The 27,075-nt window shown below is 35.8% G+C and overlaps 1 protein-coding gene across 1 annotated transcript in view; it reads left to right on the top strand.

The window, feature by feature from the left end:
• Positions 1–19,400, top strand: part of thbs3b (thrombospondin 3b) — a 31,236-nt gene extending 11,836 nt beyond the window's left edge. The window contains exons 7-23 of the mRNA XM_056479297.1: positions 1,682–1,733; positions 1,818–1,966; positions 2,278–2,415; positions 2,570–2,644; positions 2,740–2,892; positions 3,701–3,811; positions 4,308–4,415; positions 5,723–5,882; positions 5,972–6,090; positions 7,497–7,549; positions 7,838–8,031; positions 8,304–8,482; positions 9,738–9,786; positions 10,164–10,360; positions 11,147–11,319; positions 14,912–15,051; positions 15,176–19,400. Of these exons, the coding sequence (XP_056335272.1) occupies positions 1,682–1,733; positions 1,818–1,966; positions 2,278–2,415; positions 2,570–2,644; positions 2,740–2,892; positions 3,701–3,811; positions 4,308–4,415; positions 5,723–5,882; positions 5,972–6,090; positions 7,497–7,549; positions 7,838–8,031; positions 8,304–8,482; positions 9,738–9,786; positions 10,164–10,360; positions 11,147–11,319; positions 14,912–15,051; positions 15,176–15,231 (2,106 nt within the window). The 3' untranslated portion in view covers positions 15,232–19,400. The remainder of the gene's footprint in view (positions 1–1,681; positions 1,734–1,817; positions 1,967–2,277; positions 2,416–2,569; positions 2,645–2,739; positions 2,893–3,700; positions 3,812–4,307; positions 4,416–5,722; positions 5,883–5,971; positions 6,091–7,496; positions 7,550–7,837; positions 8,032–8,303; positions 8,483–9,737; positions 9,787–10,163; positions 10,361–11,146; positions 11,320–14,911; positions 15,052–15,175) is intronic.
• Positions 19,401–27,075: the final 7,675 nt, after the last annotated feature.

Here is a 27,075-nt window from a genome sequence, read left to right as displayed (position 1 = left end):
AAACATATGCTGAAAACATATGCTGGAAAACCACGCAAACATGGGGAGAACATGCAAACTTCACACAGAAATGCCAACTGACCAAGCACTGAGCCAAGACTCTAACCAGCGATCAAAGTTGAAAGTACTTCTGTGCAGAAAAATAGTGGTCGTGCTTAGTGTTTAGCAGCTTTATTGATAACAATAGCTGGGTTTACATCCTAACGGGAAGCAAATCTTTTCTAAAGCTCAATGTGAACTCAAATGTGAAATAGATTCAGTTCCATCAGCAAACAAGGCAAACATAATGAAGAAAGCTGAATTCACATTAGGCAAATGCGTTTTCATCAACTATTATTCACAGTAACCCTCTTTCTCATAAGTTCAAAACCATTGAGCGTAAAAACTTATCTGCAATTTACAGTAAGTAGGGCTGGGCGATTAATTGAAAGTAATTGAAATTCAAATTTTTCCAGGACGATTTTTTCTGTTACTTTCCCTACCCCATATGGAGTCACATGACCCCGCTCTGTTAAAGGCTGAGGTGGATTTATATTTCTGTGGCCAATTTTCAGCCACATCTGATCTCTGGTCATGTAGGACAATGGACCTATTCTTGAACCTTACATTGACGATGATTGGAAGCTGCGCCAGAGATGCCTTGAGACAGCATATTATCCATTACATTAAAGTGATTATTTACATTAAAATATTTGTTTACAGAAGATGCAAGAAATGCAGTGTTTAAATAGTATTTACAGGATATACAAGAGAGAAGAGATATTGCTTATTGTCTACTTTTATTATGAAAAACACTGACAATAATTGATTTTGTGTCCATAAGTGCACGTTATTTTCCCTTTTTAGGCAATGTGTGTTTTAATTTCAGTTGTTCAACATTGATGTCCAGTAAATAATCATAGTAGATAATGTCAAGTAATGTACCGTTCATTTAGAAATCTCTCACTTGTAATTTGTGGGTTTATTTACTGTACTAAACCTCTCAGTAAACTATAAGGGCAAAGAAAGAAATAAAATAATCATTCATTAATTGCAATCGAGATATAATGTTCAATTAATCGAGATTTTGATTTTAGGCCAAATATGCATTTACACAGGATAATGACTGTTATGTCACTCATTGAGCAATAACTGTACTAATACCAATTTTGGAATCAACATTTTTACTTGCCCAGTCCAACCCTTTTATATAAAACCAGTAAATGATATTAATGTAGTTTAATTTACACTGTGATAGTTAACAGAATGTTCTGGGTTTTTCTTTCAAACTAAGTGATTAAGATTGGCTCAACAAGAGTAAATTGTGTTCAAGTTAAATTCAAAGGATAACAAGAATGAAATGAATTTAAATGACAGAGCCCCTATTTTGCATTAAAAAAAGGTCATATTTTGGTTTAAGGGGTCTCCAACAACATGCTGATATGCGTGCAAGTGCAAAAAACACTTTCATGGTCTTATAATCTGCATTTATTTTTACCGAATTATCCCAGCGACTCCCATATGAATCGTTTAGCGATTCATTTGCTCCCAAATCCCTCCTTAGCGCGAAGCTAATCTGCAATGATTGGTCCGATGACCCAGTCTGTTGCGATTGGTCAACTGGATTATAAACAGTAAAATGAAATTTTCTTTCCTGTTTGTTTGTTTGTTTGTGTGTTTGTTTGTTTGTTTGTTTTTTCAGACTAAAGAGATGTCTCTGATCAGGAACACTATTCTTGAATGTCAAGTGTGTGGTACGTGATTGAACAGAATAAAGGCAGTTCATGTTTTAATAACCATGTCCTAGATGACGATCTGCTTTACTCTTGGTTGAGCAGGATTTCATGAACCTCAGTCGCGGTGTCTTCCTAACCCATGCTATACTGGTGTAAGCTGCATGGAGAGCATGACATACCCAGGATATCAATGCGGCCCCTGTCCAGAGGGCATGACGGGCAACGGGACACACTGCCAGGACATTGATGAGGTTTATTATTTTCATAGTTTATTATTAATATTTTTGTGGAATTTTGGAAAAGCTTACAAAGCCTCTTTACTGTAAAGTAGTATGCTTTTCCACATACTTTTATAAAGAGGGCTTAAAAGGAAAGAATATTCATTCTAAGTATATATCATTCTAAATAAATTTGAAACAAAAACAATGTGATATTTACAGACTATGGAGCAACGCACATGACATGCAAGTAAAAATAATAAATTGTATGCTGGAGCAGAAAGTGGACATTACAGTTCCTTTTTCATTTGAGTCTTTGCTCTCTATGTGTTTCTATGTCACAGTGCACTGTTCAGCCCTGTTTCTCTACAGAGTTGTGTGTGAACACAGCTAAAGGTTTCTCCTGTGAGTCCTGTCCTATAGGATTCACCGGTCCAACACTCAAAGGGGTTGGTTTGGAATTTGCCAAAAGTCACAAGCAGGTAAAAATGTGTCAAAATCCAAATTTAGTCAGGATAACAAAACCACAATCAAATGATATGACCTAAGTGGACTATATAGTATGTCTGTGATTCATTTTACCAGTTTAACTTTTGTTCAGGTTTTCACTGAGTAAAAATTGTTTATTTTTGTCAGCATTGTGTTGATATAGACGAGTGTGCTGAGCTCTCCGGTTCATGTGTGCCAAACTCAGTCTGCATAAACACAGTGGTGAGTAAAACTGCTAAGATTTAATCAAGCAGAGCAGCTAAAACCAATTAAATACAAGTATCCCACTACAAAAACCAACGTCTCTCTCTTTACAGGGATTCTTCAAGTGTGGCCAATGCAAAGCAGGATTTGTGGGAAATCAGACTGTAGGCTGTTTTGCAAGGAGGACATGTGAAACTCTCGGCTATAACCCATGTGATGTCAACTCACACTGTGTGATGGGACGCAGCAGTGACGTGTCCTGTGTGGTGAGACTTTGCAAACTATTTTTCATAGTAAAAATAGACAATTTACTACCTGGAATTCTTTTATTTGTAAATAAAGCTCTTAAGTGAGATGACAAATTCTACTAAGTGTAATCCAGTGCATTACTATTATGTTATTTCACAAAGTTTTAGGAACAGTGCACTAAATAATGTAGTTTGGCGGTATTCCTATTTTTAAAAGTGGAGTAAGAAGCTGGGTTAAAAGAGTAATTGCAGATGTAAATACAAAAATGTATTATAGATGTACTAACAATTTAAGTAATAATATTAGTATTAGGATTTAATAACAAATATTTACAACTAAATGCATTGGGTCAAACGATTAATTCCTGTGTTAGTAGTTTAAGACGAAGTTAGTCCCAATTTCTGTAACATTTTTGACTACATTTTGTCTACCTAGAATTTTCCAAACACAGTTTTAGGTATTAATAATGCAGAACATCTATTAAGATGTGGGTACAGTTAGAGCAGCTTTAGTGGTGTTGTTATGATCAAAAGTGGGTTAAGGGGTTGAAGTTTTAGTTGACAATGTAATTATGGATGTAATGCAAAATTAATTATAGATGTACTTGTATAAAGACATTTTAAATGCAGGTATAATGTAAAAACTTACATACACATTACATGCATTGTGTTAAATGATTAATTTCAGTGTTATTACATAGTAGTTAGCGATACTTAATATAAACTTAGTTCCAAATTTCTTAGTATTTTTATTACTGCTTTTTCTTTTACTTTCAAAAGCTCCAGAAAATTATATGCAAAAAATCTCTCCACTTTGTCTTTGCAGTGTAATGTTGGCTGGGCAGGTAATGGGAACATCTGTGGTCCAGACTCAGACATTGATGGTTACCCTGATCAACCTCTTCCATGCATGGACAATGACAAACATTGCAGAGCGGTACATTACATTACGTCCTCTGACTTCTAGCATAGAATTTACTAAGAATGCATCGTCAATTTAATTGCACAAAATTTTCCTGATGTATTCTCCAGTTCACTGTCTGCTTCAGTATTATTCAATCCAGACACCTGAAAAATACTAAACAGTATTGATTGTAATATTCCTTTATCATCTGATGAAATAATTAAATCTTAATTGATACAAAATGTGCAAATATGTTGTTTAAACAGGTGTACATTTGCTTAATTTGACCTGCATGAGTACAGCACAACACCAGTTCAAACAACAAGTTTAAGTTAGACTGCAAGTAGTTAGAAAATAAGAATGTAAAGAATTTGACTCTAAAAAGTGAACCAACTGTTTATTGGACTTTTCTTTTTTTACCATATTCAATACATACAACCCTTTCGGCTTAGCTGATGACAGCATGGTGCTTCTTTATTAAAACATGTTCTTTAATATCTGTTGTTAATTCTAACTGTTCTATGTGCAGGATAATTGTGCAAACACTCCAAACTCTGGTCAGGAGGATACAGATGGAGACGGCATTGGTGATCAGTGTGACGAGGATGCAGATGGAGATGGAATTAAAAACGTTGAGGTTTCTGATCAAGTAGAAATTAATTGGTTAAATCAGCTGATTTCCTTGAAAAATATTTTTTTTAATCCATGGGTCAGGTAATCAAAAAGTAAGCTACTGTTTAACTATGGGAGGGTCATGGGTGAATAAGAGCAATAGTTGGTTATGCAAACTTTGACTACTTTCTCTAAAATATTAAGATGTTTTATGCAATTTTATCTTGACATACTGCGACAAATACACATACTATCATTTTAAAAAGAAAGTAAAAATGGTCGTGCAATCATCATCTCACAATATTTATGAGTTTTCTCGTCCTTCTGACCGAGTTCGTTCTTCAGAGGTAATCTGGAATACTTTCAGTGCTGCGAATAGGGAATTGAATATAGGCTTCTTCACTTTTAATTATATTTATACTGTTATTTTATTTAACAAACCAGTGTAACTTGGATGGGGCGACGCAGTGGCGCAGTAGGTAGTGCTTTCACCTCACAGCAAGAAGGTTCGAGCCTCGGCTGGGTCAGTTGGCCTTTCTGTGTGGAGTTTGCATGTTCTCCCTGCGTCCGCGTGGGTTTCCTCCAGGTGCGATCCATCCGCTGCGTAAAAATGTGCTGGATAAGTTGCCGATTCATTCTGCTGTGGTGACCCCAGATTAATAAAAGGACTAAGCTGAAAAGAAAATGAATAAATGAATGTAACTTGGATGTATTTTGGAAACGCACCCCTGTGCGGGTGGATGGCTCCATGGAAAATAAGGATATAATTAATGCGCCACTGTAAATTGTTGTATCACAAACCTCTGTCAAATAGGCATATGTGCTAAATTACTAATATATTATTAGTAAATATATTAGTAAATACTGATTTTTAAGTATCTGAGGAAAATCTACATTTGAAATACTTTGAGTACAAAGGCTGGTTATTTTACCGATGATGAGGGATAATATAGTATTACAGATTTCAAAGAAAATATAGACTATTAAAAAGGAAACATAGGCTTTTCAACAACAGATCATATCAATGCTGTAAACAGACATGTGCGCACAGTGACCACAGTGAAGTCTTTTATTTAGCCTGTAGTCTACTAGATAATAGTGTAGATTTTTTTACATATAATGTTTCATTACTTGTTTATATATAAAATGAGAGCTAACTTGTTTTGTTGTTGTTTCTAAAACTTGAATTGGCGATAAGACTTTTGTCAGGTAGTGTATTAGTGAAATCCATACATGAACTTGTATGTCATATATGATTTGCATATATTGCCGTAAATCACACTTCTACATTGGTTTAAATGAACTGGCCATAGCTTATATATCATTTTCCAGGACAACTGTCGTTTGGTGCCCAATAAGGACCAGCAGAACTCTGACACAGACTCCTATGGGGATGCTTGTGACAACTGCCCCAACGTACCTAATGGTGATCAGCTTGATACTGATGGCAATGGCAAGGGAGACATCTGTGACACTGATATTGATGGAGATGGTACAGTCCCATTCACCTTTTAAGTGTTCTTTGGTTTTAAAGCATTGTTCTGCTGCTTCATCTGTCTTTACCACTGATTTTCTTTACAGGGATCCCTAATGTTTTGGATAACTGTCCTAAAATACCCAACCCCATGCAGACAGACAGAGATGGAGATGGTGTGGGTGATGCATGTGACAGCTGTCCTGAGGTCAACGATCCACTGCAGGTTAGACAAAGATAACAATTTAAAACTATGGGGAAGAGAAGAACGGGGACTGTCTAGTGAGACAACTGAAGTGCCATCATCAAGAATAGGCTTTTAAAAAAGCTAGCTGAGATAGTAGGGGCATCCAAAACAATAAAGCCGCCTGCCATCTGTGCAGAAGCTAGTGAAGTGTGTTTTATGATTCACTGATATAGAGAGGAGGAGAGGTCCAAGCACTGAACCTTGATGCACCCCAATATTAAAAAAAAAAGGCTTTTTCAGATTACCTGACAAAATATAGAATAGAGTGGAGGAACTATGACGTCACCTTGAAGGCCAATGAGCTGCTAGCATAAAACTGGATCCCTGGATAAAATCCCAATAGGATTTTCCCATAGGCTTTTCAAAGATTGCAAATAATAAGAACTGTGTTCAAACACAGTTCATTACACTTACATGTTTTGTCCAACTGAATGATCCTTCACTTTTGGGTCTTAAATGCAAACGCAAGAACTGAAAAGCTAACATTAGGCTATAAATGGACTACAGTGCCTTCAGAGTGCTCGCCTGTGACGTCAGCACCACCCTGCTACAGACAGCAGTGTGTACAGAGGTGATCAGTAGACCCTCTGCTCCAGGGCACTGGCCACTGGCATAAAAAAAGGATTATAAAATTACCAAGTATATAGCAGTACAGCAACAGGAGTTGATAATGAAGGTGAATAATTGAAATTACTTGTACAATTAATTAGTACAAGTATCAGTGTGATACACTTAAGAGATAATCTTGAACATTTTTAAATATTCAATAATAATAAGCAAATTATTAAAATATGCATGAAGTCATTTGAAAAGGAGAAGGTAAAAATACCTAATAACTGGTTCTGTAACAGAACAACTTTCTCTGTCAAAAACATCTTCAGACTTTCGCTATAAAACACTGATGCACCGTGTGATCTCCGTAGCACTTGTCGGAGCAAGCGGAGCTGCAAATCATTTGGTCCATGTGCTTTGGCTTATTAATAGTTTTTTTTCGTAAAGACATCTGTGACAGTAGTTTTTCACTGTGCTGACGGTTTATGTGCTTCATATTCGTTGTTCTGTTAGTGTAAGTAAACGTTTTGCAGTATTTGCCCACAGTTTGTGTTTTGTTCTGTCATTTTACTCTGCCGCTCCACCTCTTGCTCGCAGCTGATGTGCAGGTAAAGCGAGTTTGCGCCTGTAAACACAGCGCCCCCTCTGTTCAAAAAATGTATCACGATTCGTTGAACATTTCTACCGGTTTGAATCATCGCATATTTGAATCGATTTTTAACCGGCTCACGGTGAATCTTTACATCCCTATTGTGAACAAGTAGTGTCATTTGAGCCAATGAAGGATATTGCCTCTCAAGTAATAATACAGTAATTTTTTTGCTTATTTGCAGTCAGATATGGACAGTGATTTGGTGGGAGATGTATGTGATACAAACAAGGACATGTAAGTATATGTTTAAATGAAATCTTATTTTACACAACAACAGACAAAACACCTTTTACAGTTCTATAAGCGCAGTAACGAAAGTCTACTGTCAGTTCATGAAGCTCTGGTTACTCAAACATCCAAACCAAGCTGCTATTTATTAGTAAATCTGACAGCTTCGCATTTTGAAAGATAAAGTTATTTTTGATTTGGCGTATGTCACTTTTTTCATATCTGCTCTGGTTTGTGGTTTCTGCTAGTACAATATTGTGTAAAGCACTAATGAAAATGACTGTCTGTGTGTAGTGATGGTGATGGATATCAGGACACGAGGGATAACTGTCCTGAAGTGCCCAACAGTTCTCAGTTGGACTCTGATAATGACGGCATCGGGGATGAATGTGACGATGATGATGATAACGATGGCATCCCCGATATTCTCCCTCCAGGCCCAGATAACTGCAGACTCATTCCCAACCCCAGTCAAAAAGACACTGATGGTGTGATTCTTAATTTTACATTTCAGAAAATATATATTTGAATGCTACTAATATATATGTATATAATGTGTGTATTAGTGTAATATTTACAGACTGTGGTCATGGATTTCCAATTATTAGCATGGTGAATCTAGCTGTTGGTTATTTGTTGCTTATTTCTAAATATATACAATTAACAACACAATATACAATTTTGACACTATACATATCTATCATTATACTTGCTCAGTCTAGAGGTGAACATCTTTCTTTTTGACTTTCTCTCCTGTCAGCCAATGGAGTTGGTGACGTGTGTGAAACTGACTTCGACAACGATAAAGTGACTGACCTGTTAGATGCGTGTCCTGAAAGTGCAGAGGTCACTATGACAGATTTCAGAGCTTTCCAGACAGTCATTCTTGACCCGGAAGGAGATGCTCAGATTGACCCCAACTGGGTGGTACTAAATCAGGTGATCATCACTAACAAGTGTACATGAATTACAAATTAGGCCTTATTTTATCAACTAGTTTCTGAGCTGTCTTTGTTTTGTACGTAATAGACTTAAAGGGTCATTTTACCCAAACGTGAATATCTTGCCATTATTTACTCACCCTTAAGGCATCCACATGTATATGACGTTTTTCTTTCATTTGAAGTTGTTTTGAAAATTATATTTGGCTTTTCCAGCTCTAAAATGGAAAAAGGTTGGCTGTTGTTTTTTTTTCTTTGCAGTCCGAAAGAAGTCCAGTAAAGCACATCCATCTAAAAAAAAAGGAAATTTTATTTATTAATTTTTTTAGTGAGAAGTTACTGTTGTTGTCTTTTTCTTCTTTTGAAATACTTTTTAAAATGCATTTAGTACAGTTGAAAAGAATGCTATTGGGCAGTAAAGAGAGACAAATCAGAAATCCAGCTGATGGTGCTAAATACACCAACAATGTGCCTCAGAAGAAGACATTGGCTGATGGTTGCCAGAAGTTAGACAAAACAGTTTATAAACTTATAAAAAAAAAGAAGGAAGTCATACACTGAGGATGCCTTGAGGGTGAGCAATCATGAAATAATATTCATTTTGGGGTGAACTAATTTTTTTAAGATATAAAGATATTATACAACAATTAGTGAAGTTTATTTATAAACTAATTTCGAGAGGATTACGTGCTTATGATTGCTTGCGGCTGGCCCCGCATTATTTAATTTATGATTCACCACTATAAATACCCTAAGTTCCATATAACAGCCATTTTCGTTTTGAAGAATCCCTCCTTCCACCCCTACTTCTCCTCCTTTCCTAGATGGGTGGCCCGATGGCCCAGTGGTTAGCACTGTTGCCTCACAGCAAGAACGTCACTGGTTCTAGTCCTTACCAAGCCAGCCGTTGTTTCTGTGCGGAGTTTACACGTTCTCCCTGTGCTCACGTGGGTTTCCTCCCACTGTCCAAAAACATGCAACTTACGTTAATTGACTAATCCAAATCGGCACCATAGATATGCTCCTAGTAAGTAATTATCTCTTGAGAGCAATCACTATCTGTTCTTCAGCTACTACAACAGGGGAGTTCTCGAGATCTACCTGAGCTCAAACTCCCCTCTCGCCTTGCAAACGGGAGGGAGCCCTGGGCTCGAGGATCTTATGAGCTCAGGGCTCTCTCCCGAGTCAGCATGCCAAACAAGCTTTATAAGCAATTATCAGCTAAATGTGAACTTTTGAATGTTGTGTTTTAGGGAATGGAGATTGTGCAGACAATGAACAGTGACCCTGGTTTGGCTGTGGGTATGTACAGTAAAAAATTGAGATTTACTTTGCATGCATGTATGTAAAAATGAATAATTACAAAGAATTGGCTAGTAAAAATTTAACTAAACCGAAACATCTTATGATGTAAGAGTATTTTTGTGTAAAACATACAAATAATAACAAAACTAGTGAAAATATACTGTATATATTACGTATTTTTTTCATTTCTCATGTGATGCATGGATTTTTAAAATTGATTGTATTATTTTTGTTTAGCAATTTGGCAAAACTGTTGCTTTTAAATGTGCTATAGAAAGACATTTTCACTTTATTCTGTAGTGTACTAAAAGGTAGATTTTTATAAGTACTCCTTACACTTCTTTTTAACCTCATTTTTCTTGTTTATTCTTTAGGCTACACAGCATTTAATGGTGTTGATTTTGAGGGCACGATCCATGTGAACACAGCCACTGATGATGATTACGTGGGCTTCATCTTTGGCTATCAGGACTCATCCAGCTTCTATGTGGTGATGTGGAAACAGACAGAACAGACGTACTGGCAGAATTTACCATTCAAAGCCTTGGCTCAGCCTGGAATACAGCTGAAGGTGAGAGTAAAGGAATAAAGTAAAAATAAAGTGCTGCAGCCATGATGTCAAAAAAAAAAACAAAGGCTGATTTGTCACTAGTTCCATAGAGATTTTTACTCTATGGAATAAAGTTACTGTAACTTTATGATACTTGGACATTTTCATTGCAGTGTAAACTATATGCACCCAAAACAACACATATAGTTAAACAGACATCTATAAAATAAACTTAAAAGCTTTAAAAGTGTGTTATGGACATAAATGGGTGTAATTTATGTTGTAGAGCAGCACATCTGGTTATTATTGAAAGGTTGTTTACCACAAAATAAATCAAATTCACAGAATATTCTGAGGGAACCACTGGTGATTTCCTTTAAAGTCAAAGTTGCAGCTCTCAAAGTAAAATTAGAGCTGGTAATTGATTTGAGGATGATATGCAAATTATTCAGTGAATTCTTGCTAAGAAAAGCAAAGACTATCAATTAAAGCACTGAACATATGCAATGTTTTGGTAACACTTTACAATAAGGGTGTATTAGTTAATGTTAGTTAATGCATTAGTTAACAACAGTGATCAACACATGTTAAATATTACTTGGTCTTTAAATAAATGAAAACAATGTTATTAATTACTCATCCTCATGAGCTCCATTTATCTTCAGATCACAAATTAGGTTCTTTTAGATGAAATCCAAGAGTTCTCTCATCCTCCATTGGCAGGAATGGTCACAAGACATTCAAAGAACAGAAAAGCAACCAGAAATATTGTTTGCAACCCAGATATTTCTCTCTGTTTTTCTCCAGGCAGTGAAGTCTCGTACCGGTCCGGGTGAGTATCTGCGTAATGCCCTGTGGCACACAGGAGACACACCAGGGGAAGTTACTTTGCTCTGGAAGGACCCCAGAAATGTTGGCTGGAAGGACAGAACATCTTATCGCTGGCACCTTTCTCACCGCCCACAGGTGGGATATATAAGGTGAGAGATTTCTACAGAAATATAAAAACCACTACCTCCATGCCGTCTTCATCTCGTGGGGCTTTTTTAGTTTAATTATGACAATTTCCTTTCGTTTAATGTTGTTATTATTAGTATTTATTATATGCATATTTATGTTTGTTTTATAATAAAAACAAGTTTAGATTTGTCCATCTGTCGGGTTTTAGAGAAGTATGCATCATCATGTGGGGCATGAGAATAGAACGTGTTTGGATATAACTTTTTTTTACCACATTTCATTATTGTTCATTTATTCGTTTGCTGGAAATTAGAACTAAATTCACAAATAGGTTTGAAACAAATCTTTGCGTTTAGTAAAGAGAAAGTACAGAGGTCGAATGGAGGAGGCTTATTCTTTATTCTCGCTGCAGATGGTCTGTTTAACTGTTTTCTTGCTAGTGAAGCAAGTTTTTCCATTCAGTTTTTCCACGCACAAAGTCGCCATGTAAATAGCAAATGAGCCATGACGCGACGCAACGGACTCTTAAAAGGGATGGGAGATGAGACTCTGATTGGTTTAATGCACGTTATGCTCAAAACCACCCATAACTCTTTAAGAGAGTAAGCACAACCCTGTTAGACCATGCGCCACGGCGCAAACCGTGTTTTTCCGTTTCAAAAATAGCAAAAGTGGATTCGGACATTCACGAAATGCTTTTGCACCCTCCGCTTTAGACTCTGCGCCTAGATCATTAAAATAGAGCTCTAAACCTTTAAACATGAACACTAATGTCAAAACATTTGGATTTTGTAAAAAGAAAGGCCATATTTATTTGATCCAAAACATATTAAACACAGAAATATATATATATATATATATATATATATATATATATATATATATATATATATATATATATATATATATATATTTTTTTTTTTTTTTTTAAATGCTTTATTTAAATGTACTTTTATATTTTTATTTATTCCTTTCATTATAAAGCTGAATTTTTAGCATCATTACTTCAGTCTTTAGTGTTAAATGAAACTTCAGAAATCATTCTGATATCATTACTGCTGCTCAAGAAACATTTATTTAAACATTTAGTAGCCGTGTTGAAAATCATTGAGCTGCTTCATATTTGTGTGGTACAGTACCATTAAAAATCTATTAAATGCATTCTTTTTTATTTATAAAGGATAAATAAAAATGTTCAAGGGTAAAATAAAATAAAGACATTTATAAAATAATAATAAGCAATAAAATATTTATTTTTTTTACTTATTTTTTCATCAATGTATCCTAAAAAGTAAAATGTACCTCTGTTTTCAAAAAAACTTTGAAGCAGAAAATCAGCATATTATTATAATAATTTATGAAGGACTGATGGCTGAAGTGGATAAAAACACATACACCTAATATACAAATACTCTTCATTGAACATGCACACATTGACATCACCTATATACAGAGATGTATAAAGTACTAGAGACCCAGACTTAAGTAAAAGTACAAGTACTCTATCAAAAAGTGACTTGAGTAGAAGTAAAAGTGCTCTTTAAGCACCATACTTAAGTGGAAGTACTAAAGTATTCAACATTTTTTGTACTTAAGTATTGCAAGTAGTTTATTTCAAAATTTACTACTCAAGTACTGAAAGTAAAAGTACAAGTATTGTGTAATGTAGTTATTAAAGAATGCAGTCAAAAGACATCATTGTTTTGTTTATTTTAAATCTATTTTTGGGGGGCACGTCATTAAGCAGAACGAAAAGAAACATGACTTACAATACTGTTTTTCTCTCACGCTTGAACCACAGATCTGACAGATTATAACAGCTTTAACAAAGTTAAAAAAGAACAAACTTTTCAAAGTTGTGTGTCACAAAAACAGTCCATAATCCACTCAAAACGCTATTGAAACCCATTTTCGGAGCACAAATTACTGGTTGTAAACGCTGTAAACGAACGTTCTAATTCACTTAATTTTGATTTTATTGTAAAAAAAAGAAAACGTGTATATTACTGTGTTAAATGAAAATCTGAAATATTTTATGGCTTATGGCTATGATTTAGTATTCAAAAATGTTTCATTTTGATTATGTTTTAATTAAATTGGTCTTAAACTTTAGATTTTTATAGTATATTTATTCATTCTGGTACTTTTACCATAAACCAACATCTCAACCATTTGGTAGAGGCTGATATTTTAGAAATTATGGGATGTGTTGGGGGAAAATGTATTGATTGTGTTAACAAGCGACATTAGGAGTTAAGAAATGCAATAAATAAAAAAATTATATTGGTTTTTTCTTGGTGTGACAGTTAAATGGTTACTTGTAATACAATTGTGTCCTTTAACACAGCAGTAAGATATATGAACTGTACCCTTAATTTGACCCGCTCAAAGAAAAAACTCTTTCTGAGTGTATCAAACAAAACTCATGCACAGAAGACAGCATGAGCATTTATAGCAAATAAACTAATGTAAATATTCTCCCGCCTGCTTTTTAAATGCTGACAGGCGAGGTCTTACACCCCTTTGATTAGTTATTGTCTTCACCTTCTCAACAGAAAGGGCTGCTATCGGCTTTAGAAATGAAAGCGTTGTTCACTGATGGCGGGAAGAACAGCCGCGGTTCCAGTCTATGTATGTATAATACGAGGTTATCACAGGTAATCTATATGAGACACAGTGGAGAAAACTTGCACCTCATACACGCCCAGGTCTGGATCCACAAGTATCGCTTTAACAGCCAAGAGGAGATGAAAAGTTACCTCACAAACATGCCAGCGGGTCAAATGTCCAAAGTCAGAGAGGCAGAGATGGAGTCTCACAACATTTCTCTGTAGTAGTGAAATAGCGGCTCGTGTGCTGTGCCGCCTTCACTCGCCCTCGCGCCTCCGTCCTTCGCCATAGTATTGCGACATCGCGCATAGGAGATAAATGACGTCAGTACGTAATACCCCGTTATGATCTATTACTGAACCGATATCGACCATTTTGACACCTCTAGTAACGAGTAACGATGCAGCTCATAAAAAATCTATCGGAGTAAAAGTATTAAACTCATCAAAAATATATACTTAAGTAAAAGTGGAAGTAGGAGAAAAAAACAATACTCCAGTAAAGTACAGATACTGCCTTTTAGTACTTAAGTACAGTAGTGAAGTAGTTCTACTTCGTTACTATACATCTCTGCCTATATACTATATAACTGCAGATTACCTATGTTTGTATATAATAACTTTAATTGTTAAAAGTTATTAGTTACTAGTTAACTTGTTAAAGTTATTAGTAACTAATTAAGTTATGGTAACTAAAAACTTATGGTAACTAAAAACTTTTTTATTTTTAAAATTTTCTAAATTTAAATGCAATGCAATAATGTGCACCTTTTGTAAAGCTGCTTTGAAACAATATTTAGTGTTTATTTAATACAAATAAACTTGAATTGAATAAATCACAGCTTTGAAAAAAAACATGAAAATTGAAATATAAGCACTATATAATTACTGATTTGAATGTATTTTGGATCAAATAAACAATTTTAAAAAAATGTACATTTAACATTTGAATGATAGAGTAGTTCTGTAGAAACTGACTGTGTTCTGCACGTCTGTGCTACAGATTAAGACTGTATGAAGGTACAGCGCTGGTGGCAGATTCAGGAGTTGTGATTGACTCCACTATGAGAGGAGGAAGGCTGGGTGTTTTCTGCTTCTCTCAGGAGAATGTCATATGGTCCAATCTCGGCTACAGATGCAATGGTAAGTAGACTAATATCTCTGGGTCAGTGTGACTAATTCATTTCTTAGAACATTAATTTTTTTAGTGCTACACAATTAATCAAAATAATAATACAAGCGTTTGTTTCTCTTGTGTATTTCACAGATTCTATACCAGATGACTTTATGCTGTACCACAAGCAGATAAAAATGAGGACATAATCATCACCTCATGTCAAAAGCTGTGTGTTTGTGTGTGTTCAGAGAGGTAGGAAGATATCACAATGAAAGGGTTAGTTCACCCAAAATAATAAATTCTTTCATTGATTATTCACCCTTGTGTCATTCCAGTCTCCTGAGACCTTCATTTATTTTCAGTACACAAATTAAGATATTTTAGATAAAATCTGAGAGCTCCCTCATCCTCCATTAACGGTAATGCTCCAGAGACATTCAAAGTTCAGAAAAGGAACCAAAATGTTGTCAAAACATTCCATGTAACTTCAGTGATTCAGCTGTAATCATACGAAGCTCCAAGAACACTTTTGTGCATAGATAATACTGTAAATATGACTGTTTACAGTACATACTGTATGTCTTCTCTCTCAAATCAAAGTGCACATTTACAAAGGGCACCCTCCCCTAATGCGCAGTGAAAAAATTCGATTTTATAGTTTTATTTTTGTCATACAAAAGTGTTCTTGGAACTTCGTATGATTCCAGATGAAGTCTGAAGTCACATGAAAAGTTTTGACAATGTTTTTGGTTACTTTCTGTACTTTGAATGTCTCGTTGCTGTCTATGTAGGGTGAGGGCTGTCAGATTTTATATACAATATCCTAACTAGTGTTCCAAATATAAAGGATTGGGAATGAGGGTTTGTAATTAACAGAATATTCATTTTTGGGTGAACTAATTAACCCTTTAAATTAGTTTTTCTTTATCTTGTGAAATTTTAAAGAGTAGAAGTGTCATCAGTTACAATTGTACACTACACTGCAAGATTGCATAGTAAATGTATGCTTGAAATGTTGAGTATTTTGATGTGGTATAGCAAATATGTTTACTTTATATACTGTATTTGGGTGAGAGTCAAGAAATGTTGAAATTCAACAGGAATCAACAGGTCACTTAAATCAATGACCTGGACTGTGCATAATATACTTCAATACCACAATCTAACATGGCAAACATGAGGGCTTAAATACAGGACTGCAGGGATCACATGATGAAAACCACCAATGACTGAACGAAAATGATAAATAAGATAATACTGAGTGTAAACCAGTGATAAAATCTGATGTAAGACTAGAACGTAAGATATGAAGAAAACTATAGGCCAGGGGTGCCCAAACTCAGTCCTAGAGGGCCGCTGTCCAGCAGAGTTTAGACTTTCTTCAACACACCTGCCAGGTAGTGTCTAGTATATCTAGTAAAGCTATGGTTACACTGCATTTTTCTTCCTTTAGACATCCATTCATACGCACGCGAATGCATCAGACCGGAAACGCAAGGTCGTGCGTCAAGTTTCGCAGTTCGCTGTGTTGTAAAGCTGGTGAACTCTGACCTGCGAAATCGCATCACATGATTGAGTGAGACCAGTCAAAGATCAAATCATGACCTCTCTGGACAGGATTTTAAAACATGGACCAATCGCTTGCTTTTTTATGTTCAATCATCTTGTTTAATCCCGCCCATATTCACAGAGCTGTACAACAGAATTTCGCACACACAAACTCAATTGTGACCGCAGCATAAGAGGTTAATTAGCTGGTTCAGGTGTGTTTGATTAAGGTTGGAGGTAAAGTCTCCAGGACACCGGCTCTCCAGGACTGAGCTTGGGTACCCCTGCTATAGACCAATCGTTCCTAATTACAGTCCAATTCCAATTCTCTGCCCATTTTGTGTGTTTTTTTTCTTAGCACACCTGATTCAGATCATCAACTGGTTAACAGAGAAATCCATGAACTGATCCTGGTGTGTCAAATAATAGACATACAAAATGTGCAGGGGGCGGTCCCCGAGGACCAGAATTGGGAACCAATACTCTAGACAGGCATGGCTGTAATACTCATTCATTCATCTTTAAAGAGCCCCAATTATTTTTGAGAATGACCTTCCATGTAGTGTGTAACAGCTCTAAGTGAAGTGAAAAATCCAGCTTAAGTCTGAAAGTGCACAGTGTTTAAAACTATTGATGCATTTATAAAAGAGTCGACTCATAGTCCTTCAAATGAATCGTCTTGATAACGAGTCTTTAGCCGTTTTGGCGTGACGTAGATATGAAACTTAAGCCCCGCCCAATTTTGCGTGCACATACCTGGGAAAATTGAAACCTGCGGCCCCGCCCAATAGCAAAGAAAAAGAAGAAGACGCCGGCCGGTTGAATCAAGTCATGAAGACGCTGTGCTCAGCTGGATATTACTGGAAGTGTGAGGGAAAGTTAATGTTATTTTCCCACCTAAAAATGGAACTGGGAAGAGTCAGTTGTTGAGGTTTATTTTTGCAAAAATACCTCAGCATTATAGTCCAGCCTTGTGTTGTTCGAGTGCTTCTGCAATCTACATGCTTACAACAGAGCATTTGTCGGCTGTTTGTTAAAGAAAGTATCAGAAAAGACTGTTGATGTATGGGACTTTATCAAAACATGGATCAGTGGATCATGGATCAGTTTCTTCCTTCATTTCACAAGTGTAAGTAAGTGCGATTAAAATGGCTGCCTCCTTGTTTTCTCTATCTGGCAAATTATGTATTTAATTGTGTTTTGTTACTTGTAACCGCTTGTACTGTATCAGGTTAACTCTTTGTGTTCTCATATCGCGCCTAATGCCATGTTGAAAACGCGACGCGTGCAGCTTCGTTTATGGATTTAAATGCGTTTGTGAGCTCACGTTCCACTGCCGTTTGTCATTGCTATGGCCACCGTCAGCTGCTCTTACACATGCAGCGGTCATGTTTCAAAATAGTTCAGCTTTTGCCGCTGTGTGGATTAATACTGAATATGCGTCACTGTTTTACTTATGGTTAAGAATAGAGCAATATGCTGGTGTTTCACTGCATTGGGCTCACACACAAACCTGCCGACATCTGTCACTGAAAATTCACAGTGGGTGGTTGAAATTACGGGAGTTTTCCAGGATAAATTACAAAACGGGAGGGTGGCGGGAGATGGGTCTGAAATACAAGAGACTCAGGAAAAACAGTGTTGGCAGCTATGCTGACACATACACTATGCACCCTGACTACTTCAATATTGTTGATAAGCCTTGCTGGGCATTTCACTCTGTCTCGCGCTGAACGCTGTCGACCAATCGCAACAGGCGGTCAGCGGTCCAATAAGTACAGATTAGCTTCACGCTAAGGAGGGGTTTTGGAACAAATGAATCACTGAACGAATCAAATGGGAGTCGCTGGGATAATTAGGTAAAAATAAATGCATATTATAAGACAATGAAAGTGTTTTTTGACCTTGCATGCATATCAGCCTGTTGTTGGAGACCCTTAAAACCAAAATATGACCCTTTTTAATGTATAATAGGGGCTCTGTAAAACTATTATTATTACTAAGCAATTAAGCGATCTATTTTAGGATTGTAAATAGAGGCAACATATATGACTAAATAAGTTCACTGTGAAATTGATGGCTTGCAAATATGGCTGATAAGCAAATCCTGATGTACTGTACTGTAGTTACATTATATTCATATACATTTGTCTATGAAAAATAAGCTCAATGTTTCGTTTTAATGTCTTGATTCTTTTCGTACTTACACTGCGGTTGTGATTTTGACAGCACAATCTCACTGTAATTCGTAACTTTTTATTTAGTGGCTAATTCGGAATGATTCGTAGTCTCGTTTGTACTATTTAGTACAACTTACTCATCCACCAATGATGGTTGGGTCACGCCACCTTTTTTTGTACATTTTCGTATGACTCAACTCGTATGAATTAGCCACTAAACTGACAAAACGTAAAATAGTTACATTTTCTCGTGAGATCAGGCTGGATTTTGAGGTTATTTGGTTAATTTTCAGCCCTAGTACACACTATGCATCAAGAATTTAGTGAAGAAACTTAATGAAAAATTTAAAGTCAGGCATCTTTGTGTGGTGTAGCCCAGATTTAAGCTATTATTAGGTGCTCAGAAAGCTGTGAGGTAAATGCCATGGCAGTATAAGCAAAACATTGTTCCTAGAACGCTTCAATTATTGATATTGAGTTATGATCGTTAAAGCTATCCAGTGTATTCATTCAGTATATGAGATTTACATGGGTTGGTTGGCACAGGATTCAATTCTGCTTTTTAAATGGATGTTGTCACAAAATGTAAGATTTGAGTGTTTGTCCTCTTGACCCACATTAAATAAAATCATTAAAAGGTGTAGAAATGTCTCTCCGAGAGTACTGTTGCTGACCATGTTTATCTCTTTATGGCTTAGTTTGGGCTCTGACATTGGGCTCTCAGTTCACCCAAAACATTAATTACTCAACCTCATTTTGTTCCAAACTCCTCAGACCTTTCTTCATCTTTGGATCACAAATGAAGATATTTTAGATGAAATCTAAGAGCTCCCTCATCCTCCATAGACAGCCAAGTTTCCAGACTCATTCAAAGGCCAAAAAGGTAACAAAAACATCCTCAAAACAGTGTTTTCGGTGGTACAATCTAAATCTTTTCAAGCAACGATAATGCATTTGTTCACACATTAAACAAAAATAACCACTTTATTGTTTAAAAAGAAAAAAAACCTTCATACAATAAACATGGCAAGACAAGAAATAACAGTATGAAATAAAATGTAACACTTTTAAAGTAACAGAATGTAGTATGTTCAAATAATCACTGTTATTTACGGTGTTAAACATAACACATTGTTTAAACCTGGTTATCAGTATGATATTACTAATACCAAAACTTGTCAGCCAGGGTTTGTGTTTGATTTCCAGTCAGAGGTGCTGCTCTTTATTATTCAATCTTTAATACCAGTTGTGTCATAAGATAAACAAGTGATTATTTGCAGATAATTAATGTCTATTAGTGCAGGGGGTTTTGTGCATTTAATTATATGTATGTGTTCTAGTAGTGTAACTCGGATGTAAAACGTATTACTATTGAAAAACTGTTCTTGCTTGTGCTTTTAATAGATGCTTAAATCTTGGCTCTTGGTTTGTGCTATAATTACCACGTACTTGATATGTACTTTGATAGTTTATTGAATGATAAAATTGAAAGTCTGGAGGACTAGAATCAAACTATTCAGAGAGCAACTATTATCAAATGTAACATGTTTGATATAGCACCTTATAAATTCTGTTGTTTGATTTTCAACTCAATCTTAAATACATTCACACTTCAGGCTCGTGGTCAGCCTGGTGAAAGGGGTCACTCTATATTCTTAAAATTTGGACCTTTCTGCAGTAATTAGCCTCATTTTCTATTTAATTATGAGGTTTAAATACTTTTCAAGCACTATTCTTAGCTGGATTAGTTTGTCAGATTGTCATCAACCACTGCATTTTTTGATGTACCAAAAACATTTCCTAAAGATTTAGAAGAAAAAAAAATTTGAATAATACTTATTTTTCCAAATACAAATGTATTACATCATTAGAAAAACAGGATGCTGTTTAAGTTTTAAAATAAAAACTAGCCTATTGTCATTTTTTAGGCAAGCACAAACTGGCCAGCACATTCAACTTATTCTAAGTCACGCTGTAGCAAAAGCCATAAGAGGATTCCGCTCAGTCTTAAAGCCTTCTTCGATGGTTATTTTCACGATTTATTATGGCAAGTTAGTCAAAATTGGACAAATGAGCTCATGTATGGGAAAAGTGTGGACCTTTGTCAGTAAGTGGTGGTTCTTTCGAACCACCCGAACCCCCCTGGCTACGGGCCTGCACTTCAAACATTATAATCTTACCAAATCTCTTTTGGTCGTTGTGTAATTTAAGAGTAAACAATCCACAGATAATTAACATCACAAGCATTTAAAGCAACCAAAATCAGCTAATGTCAGTGATGACTCTAGATTAGCTGAAGCTGATTTACTGTCACAAATAAAACCAGTCGTTTATACAAGATATTATATTCTTCCTCAATCTGTGTTGTTTGCATGTGTTTGGAGAGAATACAGTTGTCATATAAATATTTTAAACCATCATGAGAATAACCAGCCTGATCTCCTGGGGAAATGTAACTATTTTACGTTTGTCAGTTTAGTGCAGGGTTGCCCAAACTCAGTCCTGGAGGGCCGATGTTCTGCAGAGTTTATCTCCAACTTGCTTCAACACACCTGACAGGAAATGTTTAGTACACATAGAAACGTAGAAAGACATAGACCGCTAAAAATTTTGGAGGGAATATGTAGACAACATAAAAATGTATATTTTTTATTACTTATTTATGAATAGAAATATTTTTAATATAGACTTTTTTCTGATTTAAAAAAATTTCGAAAAAAAAACCCTCCTATTTCTCATCTCGTGCGCACGGACCTGCTTGGACAACCCTGGAATACATCACATGCGGTCGTCCGGTCGTATTCGGTCTAGTCGCTGGAGTTTAAATGTTTTAACGTATCCGCAGCTCAAATCGAATCTGAATTTTCCACATACGGAGATGATTGGAACTCCACGCAGCTCTCGGACTACACTGCATTGGAAATGAATGACTGCAGGTCTGTCGCTTGTTGCATGCAGTGGAAAGGCGGCTTAAGAGTCGAGTCGTACAAATATGTATGATTTTAAAAAGTAGGTGTGGCACCCAACCCCGCCCCTAAACCAAGCCATCATTGGGGGATTAAGCAAATCGTACTAAACTGTACAAATGAGATCATACGAATTCAAACGAATTAGTCTCTAAATCAAAAGGTTGCAAATTGCAGTGAGATTGTGTTGCAGCGACAACTTACTAAAAAGGTTTTCTGTAGGAAAAAGGCATCAGAAATTAATGTCATTTGTTCATATGCTGAAAAAATGGGAAATAAGAAACAGCAATCTGATTTTGTTAGTGCATAAAAGTGATTTAATAAGTCCATTCAGCATCTAAAATACACCATGAGAGTTGTTAAATGACACACCAGTTTCTTTTATCTCCATCTAGCTGAAACTGAAGTCGAAGCAGCAGATCACAGTTAAACGATGCGCGAACAGCAGAAAACACACAAATGTTGTACACTAAAGAGCTATAAAAGTAAATAAAATGCAGAAAAACAAAACACTTTGGTTTGTTAGATCTGTAATAAACAGTAGTTCCTTGAGTTATGACTGTATTTTAACATTGAATCTCATATGAATAGTTCAGATACTAAAAAAACACATTCTGTGAGTCTTGTGAACGAGTGACTACAATAACTGTTAAGCTTTGTGAAATAATAATGGCAAGCGAACAAAAGCACAGGTGATACACAAAGCCATATTCTTACTCTCTCCATTTGATCATCCATAAGATATGAATGCAGAATGATTATTATATGAAAAGTCATTATGCACTGAAACTGATGTTCAAGATGTACTGGTGTACAAGCACCACTGTTTTTACATTTAAGTACATACAGTATACATCAAGTCTACAGGGAAATCATGCCACTGTTTTTACCGTGGAACCCTTTAATATTGTACAATAGTTCAAACCTGGTATATTAAAATGATTTTATTTTTCATTCTCTTATGAGCAAAGAGGCTCATATACTGTAGAAAGTAAATACCATTAGGTTTACTACAGATTGTAACACTGAAAAGCCAAGGAATTAGTAAATATGAATGAATAATTCATATTAATATATCATACAGTACAGAGATGTTTTTCTTTATTATGTTTAGGTAGGTAAGCTTATTGCTTGTTATTACAGATCAGTTGGATGTCATTTCTCTATTAACATAATATTACCTGCAAAATAGTTTTTGACAGCTGAAGATGAGGGTTTATTCAAAGCAGATTTACAGCCTACATCTAAACAGTGCATCCTTACGTCAGTCATGCTGTGATTATTTATTTTTTATTTTGTAGCTTATCAGTTTTGAATGTCAGAGATTTTCTCTGACTTCTTCAGTTGCTGATTATTAAATTCAAATTTTTAAATAATAATAATAAGAGTTGTACAGAGATCACATTTAAAAATGCATTAGATGCACAAAGTGAATTTATCCAAAGTGAATTTATCCAAAACACCCAAACAAACATGGCCCAAAACCAAACAGGATCTTTGTCCTTTTCTCCACAATAGCTACTAATCACACCCTTTACTGCTTATTGGCTGCAAATGTGTTTTTGGGACTAGTCACTGAGCTCGAAGAGGAAATGTAACTATTTTACATATTGTCAAAAGTGGCTAATTCATATTAATTCATACTATTTCATTTGTATGACAACGTATGACAAATTTGAGGATGAGCAAATCACAGTACGAATGAGATTGTACAAATTAATACAAGTTAGCCACCAGTGTTGGGGAAAGTTACTTTTGAAAGTACAATATTGAGTTACTCCCCCAAAAAAGTAACTAGTTAGCATTACTTTTCCTTACCTGGCTGAGGTTTAATCTCTGTCAGAACTTGTGTTTCTTTCAAAGGTGTTTTTTCACCTATTTTATTGAGAAGCTCTGCATTTAACAGCCACCTATATAACCTACACCAGGGCTATTCAATTACAAATTTAGTTGGGCCAGATTGTCAAACCAAGAAGGTTAGCTGGGCCAGTCATTTTAGCGGCAAAGCAGCTCATATGGACAAATTTTAAAACCAACACAAACAAATTTATTGAAAAACATAAGGTTTATTCGTTGTTTCTCTTTTAACTTTGGTCAGTTTGCAGAGCAAAAGGTGCATACGAAAAGAGCTGAATTAACAGAATCTGAGGACGTACTCACACGATGTACAGTTGCCTTGAACCGGGCTTAGGAGGTTTGCTAAAGGTGCAGCTGTGGTGCAGTGAGGGGTTTGCATCTTTAATAATCTACGACAATTTGCGTTCATTAAACAGTAAGAATGATTAATACATTTAAATAAAACAGGCCCTTAAAAGTCATGTCTCGTCTTCAGTGTCGGGCTCAGGTATGCTTTGCACCCTACAAGTGCACCGCGCCTGAGCCTGAGTGAACCGTGCTCAGGTAAACCGCTTCCAATTGGGCACGCTCTGCATTGTTTGCGTGTTGCAGGCTACGTAATTTACGTAGGAATTAGCGTTTTTGGCGGAACTATAGACATAATAAATATACTTTATATTTATATTAATATATTAAATTATATTAAATAACAATTAATGAATAATATATATTAATTTATTATCTATGGGCGGAACCACGGGCTGGGCAGCTCGGAGGTTGATTCTGGGCCGCATGTGGCCTGCAGGTCGCCAATTGAATAGCCCTGACCTACACCTTCATTTTCCTTTAAAAAAATGTAGAATAAAAGAATATTTTGGGAACTTTCAGAGTTCTGAGCTATACATGCTGTAAATCCAGACTAATGAAAGCATGTAAAGTAATGTGTTTGACACTTTTGTACGTTTTGTGTTATTAGTTAAGTAAATCCACTGTCCACTGAGATAAAGATTGCAATAAAGCATAAGAGTACTAACATGAAATAATTAATATGAAGGCAAAATCAGATTTTAAACCTTTAAAATATTTAATAACAAAATGAACAATATGACAATAAAAAAAATCCCCAAATCAACATCAATCTTTGAGCTTCATACATTGAATACATTTCTTCACGTGTCCTTAACTAATGTCTAAATCGTTTCCAAAAAGCGAAAAACTCTTAAGATATTATAAAACGTAGTCGCTTCTACAGTTTACACATAATCTAGACTTAACGACAATCCACTTCTTTGCTTTGATGAGTTCAAAATAACAAGAATCCATAGCAAAAATGTAAAGCTCCGGCCTGCCATTGTTTCTGTTTCTGACTGTCTGTAGTGATGACGGGCGATTTGCGAATGAATCGTTTGTTTTAACCGGATCTTCTAAGTGAACCGGTCAAACCAGTTCATTGAATTGAGTCTTTGTGAAACTGTTTGTGTCTTCAGTAAGTACTAACATACCAGATACTCCCTCTGACTCGAAATAAACCAATATCCTGAGTTATTCAGTTACTGGAACAGTACATTGACTCATCTGCTGTGAAAAAACAGACCTGATGATGATGATGGGTTGAGCCGACTGTCTGTTCCCTCGCAGCAGGGAGTGTGTGATGCAACCTGACTAAGGTCATTTTTTACTTTTAAATCATTTTACTTATTTTTAAAAGTAATTAGTTACTTTACTCGGTACTTCGGAAAAGTAATATTATTACGTAATGCATGGTACTTCTAACGCGCTACAACCAACACTGTTAGCCACGAAATCAAAAAGCTACGAATTGCCATAAGATCACCCCAATTACATTCAAAAAGAAAACTGTTGTAGGTTTGTTTCAGTCGTGGTGTAAATTCTCAATGATTACATAAAGAATGCAAACATGCACCAGCCACAGTTCAAGCAGATGCAAAGGGGAAAAACAATAACAAGTGTGAATTCAAATACTGTGATGATGGTTTAATTGATTAAGATTGTCTAAGATTAAGTCATTGGAATAGACTTTTATCCTTTTTTAAGAAAGAAAACAAGGTGAAATTAGTGTCTCAGGCAAGAGGACTTGCAGAAATATAATATTAAGGTTTAAAGCAGGGGTCACCAATCTCAGTCCTGGAGGGCCGGTGTCCCTGCAGGGTTTAGCTCCAACTTGCCTCAACACACCTGGCTGGGTGTTTCAAGTATACCTAGTAAGACATTGATTAGCTCATTCAGCTGTGTTTGATTAGGGTTGGAGCTAAAATCTGCAGGACACCGGCCCTCCAGGAACAAGTTTGGTGACCCTTGGTTTAAAGGATAACCATGATATTTGAGGACTAACTAGACTAGAGCATTGCTTTGTTAATCAGCTGTAAGTAAATCAGCTAACAGCACTTAGCAGCCATTTCCAGCAGGTAATAGAATGTTAAAGTGATAATTCACCTTAAAATGAAAGTTCAATCTCATGTATTTCATAACCTCAAACTTTTACAAATGTTTCGTTCTTCCTTGGAACAAAAAGCTAAATAATAAAAGTGTCTTTTTCTTCTTTATATAATGTATGTGAGCATTGTTGACCAATGCAGTTAAGCAAGATTTTTAGTCATTATCAAATCAAAATTTTCAATTCTTATTTTTAATGGAGTATTAGGCTTTTTATAAATTATTGATCTGCACATATTGATTTTTTTTATTCTTGTTCCTTTACAATCTTTATCAACTAAATTACTCCATCTCCTTCATGAACAATATACCTAATGATTTTTTATTGTCACGAGTGTGGGATCAGGGACTCAGGTGCTGTTTACTCTAGAGCGGTTTCGTTTTAAAATTGTGTTTAAGAATGAAAAGGCTCCTTGTACAGACTGCCATTTTAACTGTGTTTCAGCAAATGATCCCCATGCACTCATACAGCCTAAAATGTGACCTTTCATGCTCACTGGGCATGCGCATATTTTGCCGGCATCTGTACTTGCAGTCTACCATTTGTGTCATTCAAGAGGGGTTTGACAAATCAGGGAATAATATGCAATATCTGACAGTTTCTCTGTTCAGATGGGTAAGTGTATGTCTGCCTCAGCTCATTTTCCCCTGTGGTATTCCTCAAGGATCTGGTTTAGCACCAGTCAATTTATATGCTCCCGTGTAGGTCTTTGAAGCCTACAGCTTATATTGCTGTTTTTTCTGCACAGGCCTATCTAAAGGGTTAATGGTGCCAACTGATGATCAACCGTAAAAATTACAATTTTTACCTCTTCCCAATAGGGAAAACCACAAACAATCAAAAATGCATGATTATATTGTGTCATGGTTTTATAATCAAAAAATGTGGTTATAAATGGAAAGAGGTTATAATGGAAGTCAATGGGGCAAAAACAGCCACCAACAGTAATTAGAGAGACAAAATTTAAATCAATCAAAAACAATGCATCAAAGCCAATGGTGTTTCACATGTCCAAGACTTTGATAAAAATCCAGTCCACAATTACTTTTTATATTGACAATGCGT

This window comes from Danio aesculapii, chromosome 19, assembly GCF_903798145.1.
Source record: "Danio aesculapii chromosome 19, fDanAes4.1, whole genome shotgun sequence".
Taxonomy (NCBI): Eukaryota; Metazoa; Chordata; class Actinopteri; order Cypriniformes; family Danionidae; genus Danio; species Danio aesculapii.
This window is presented reverse-complemented; position numbering and strand designations above follow the sequence as displayed.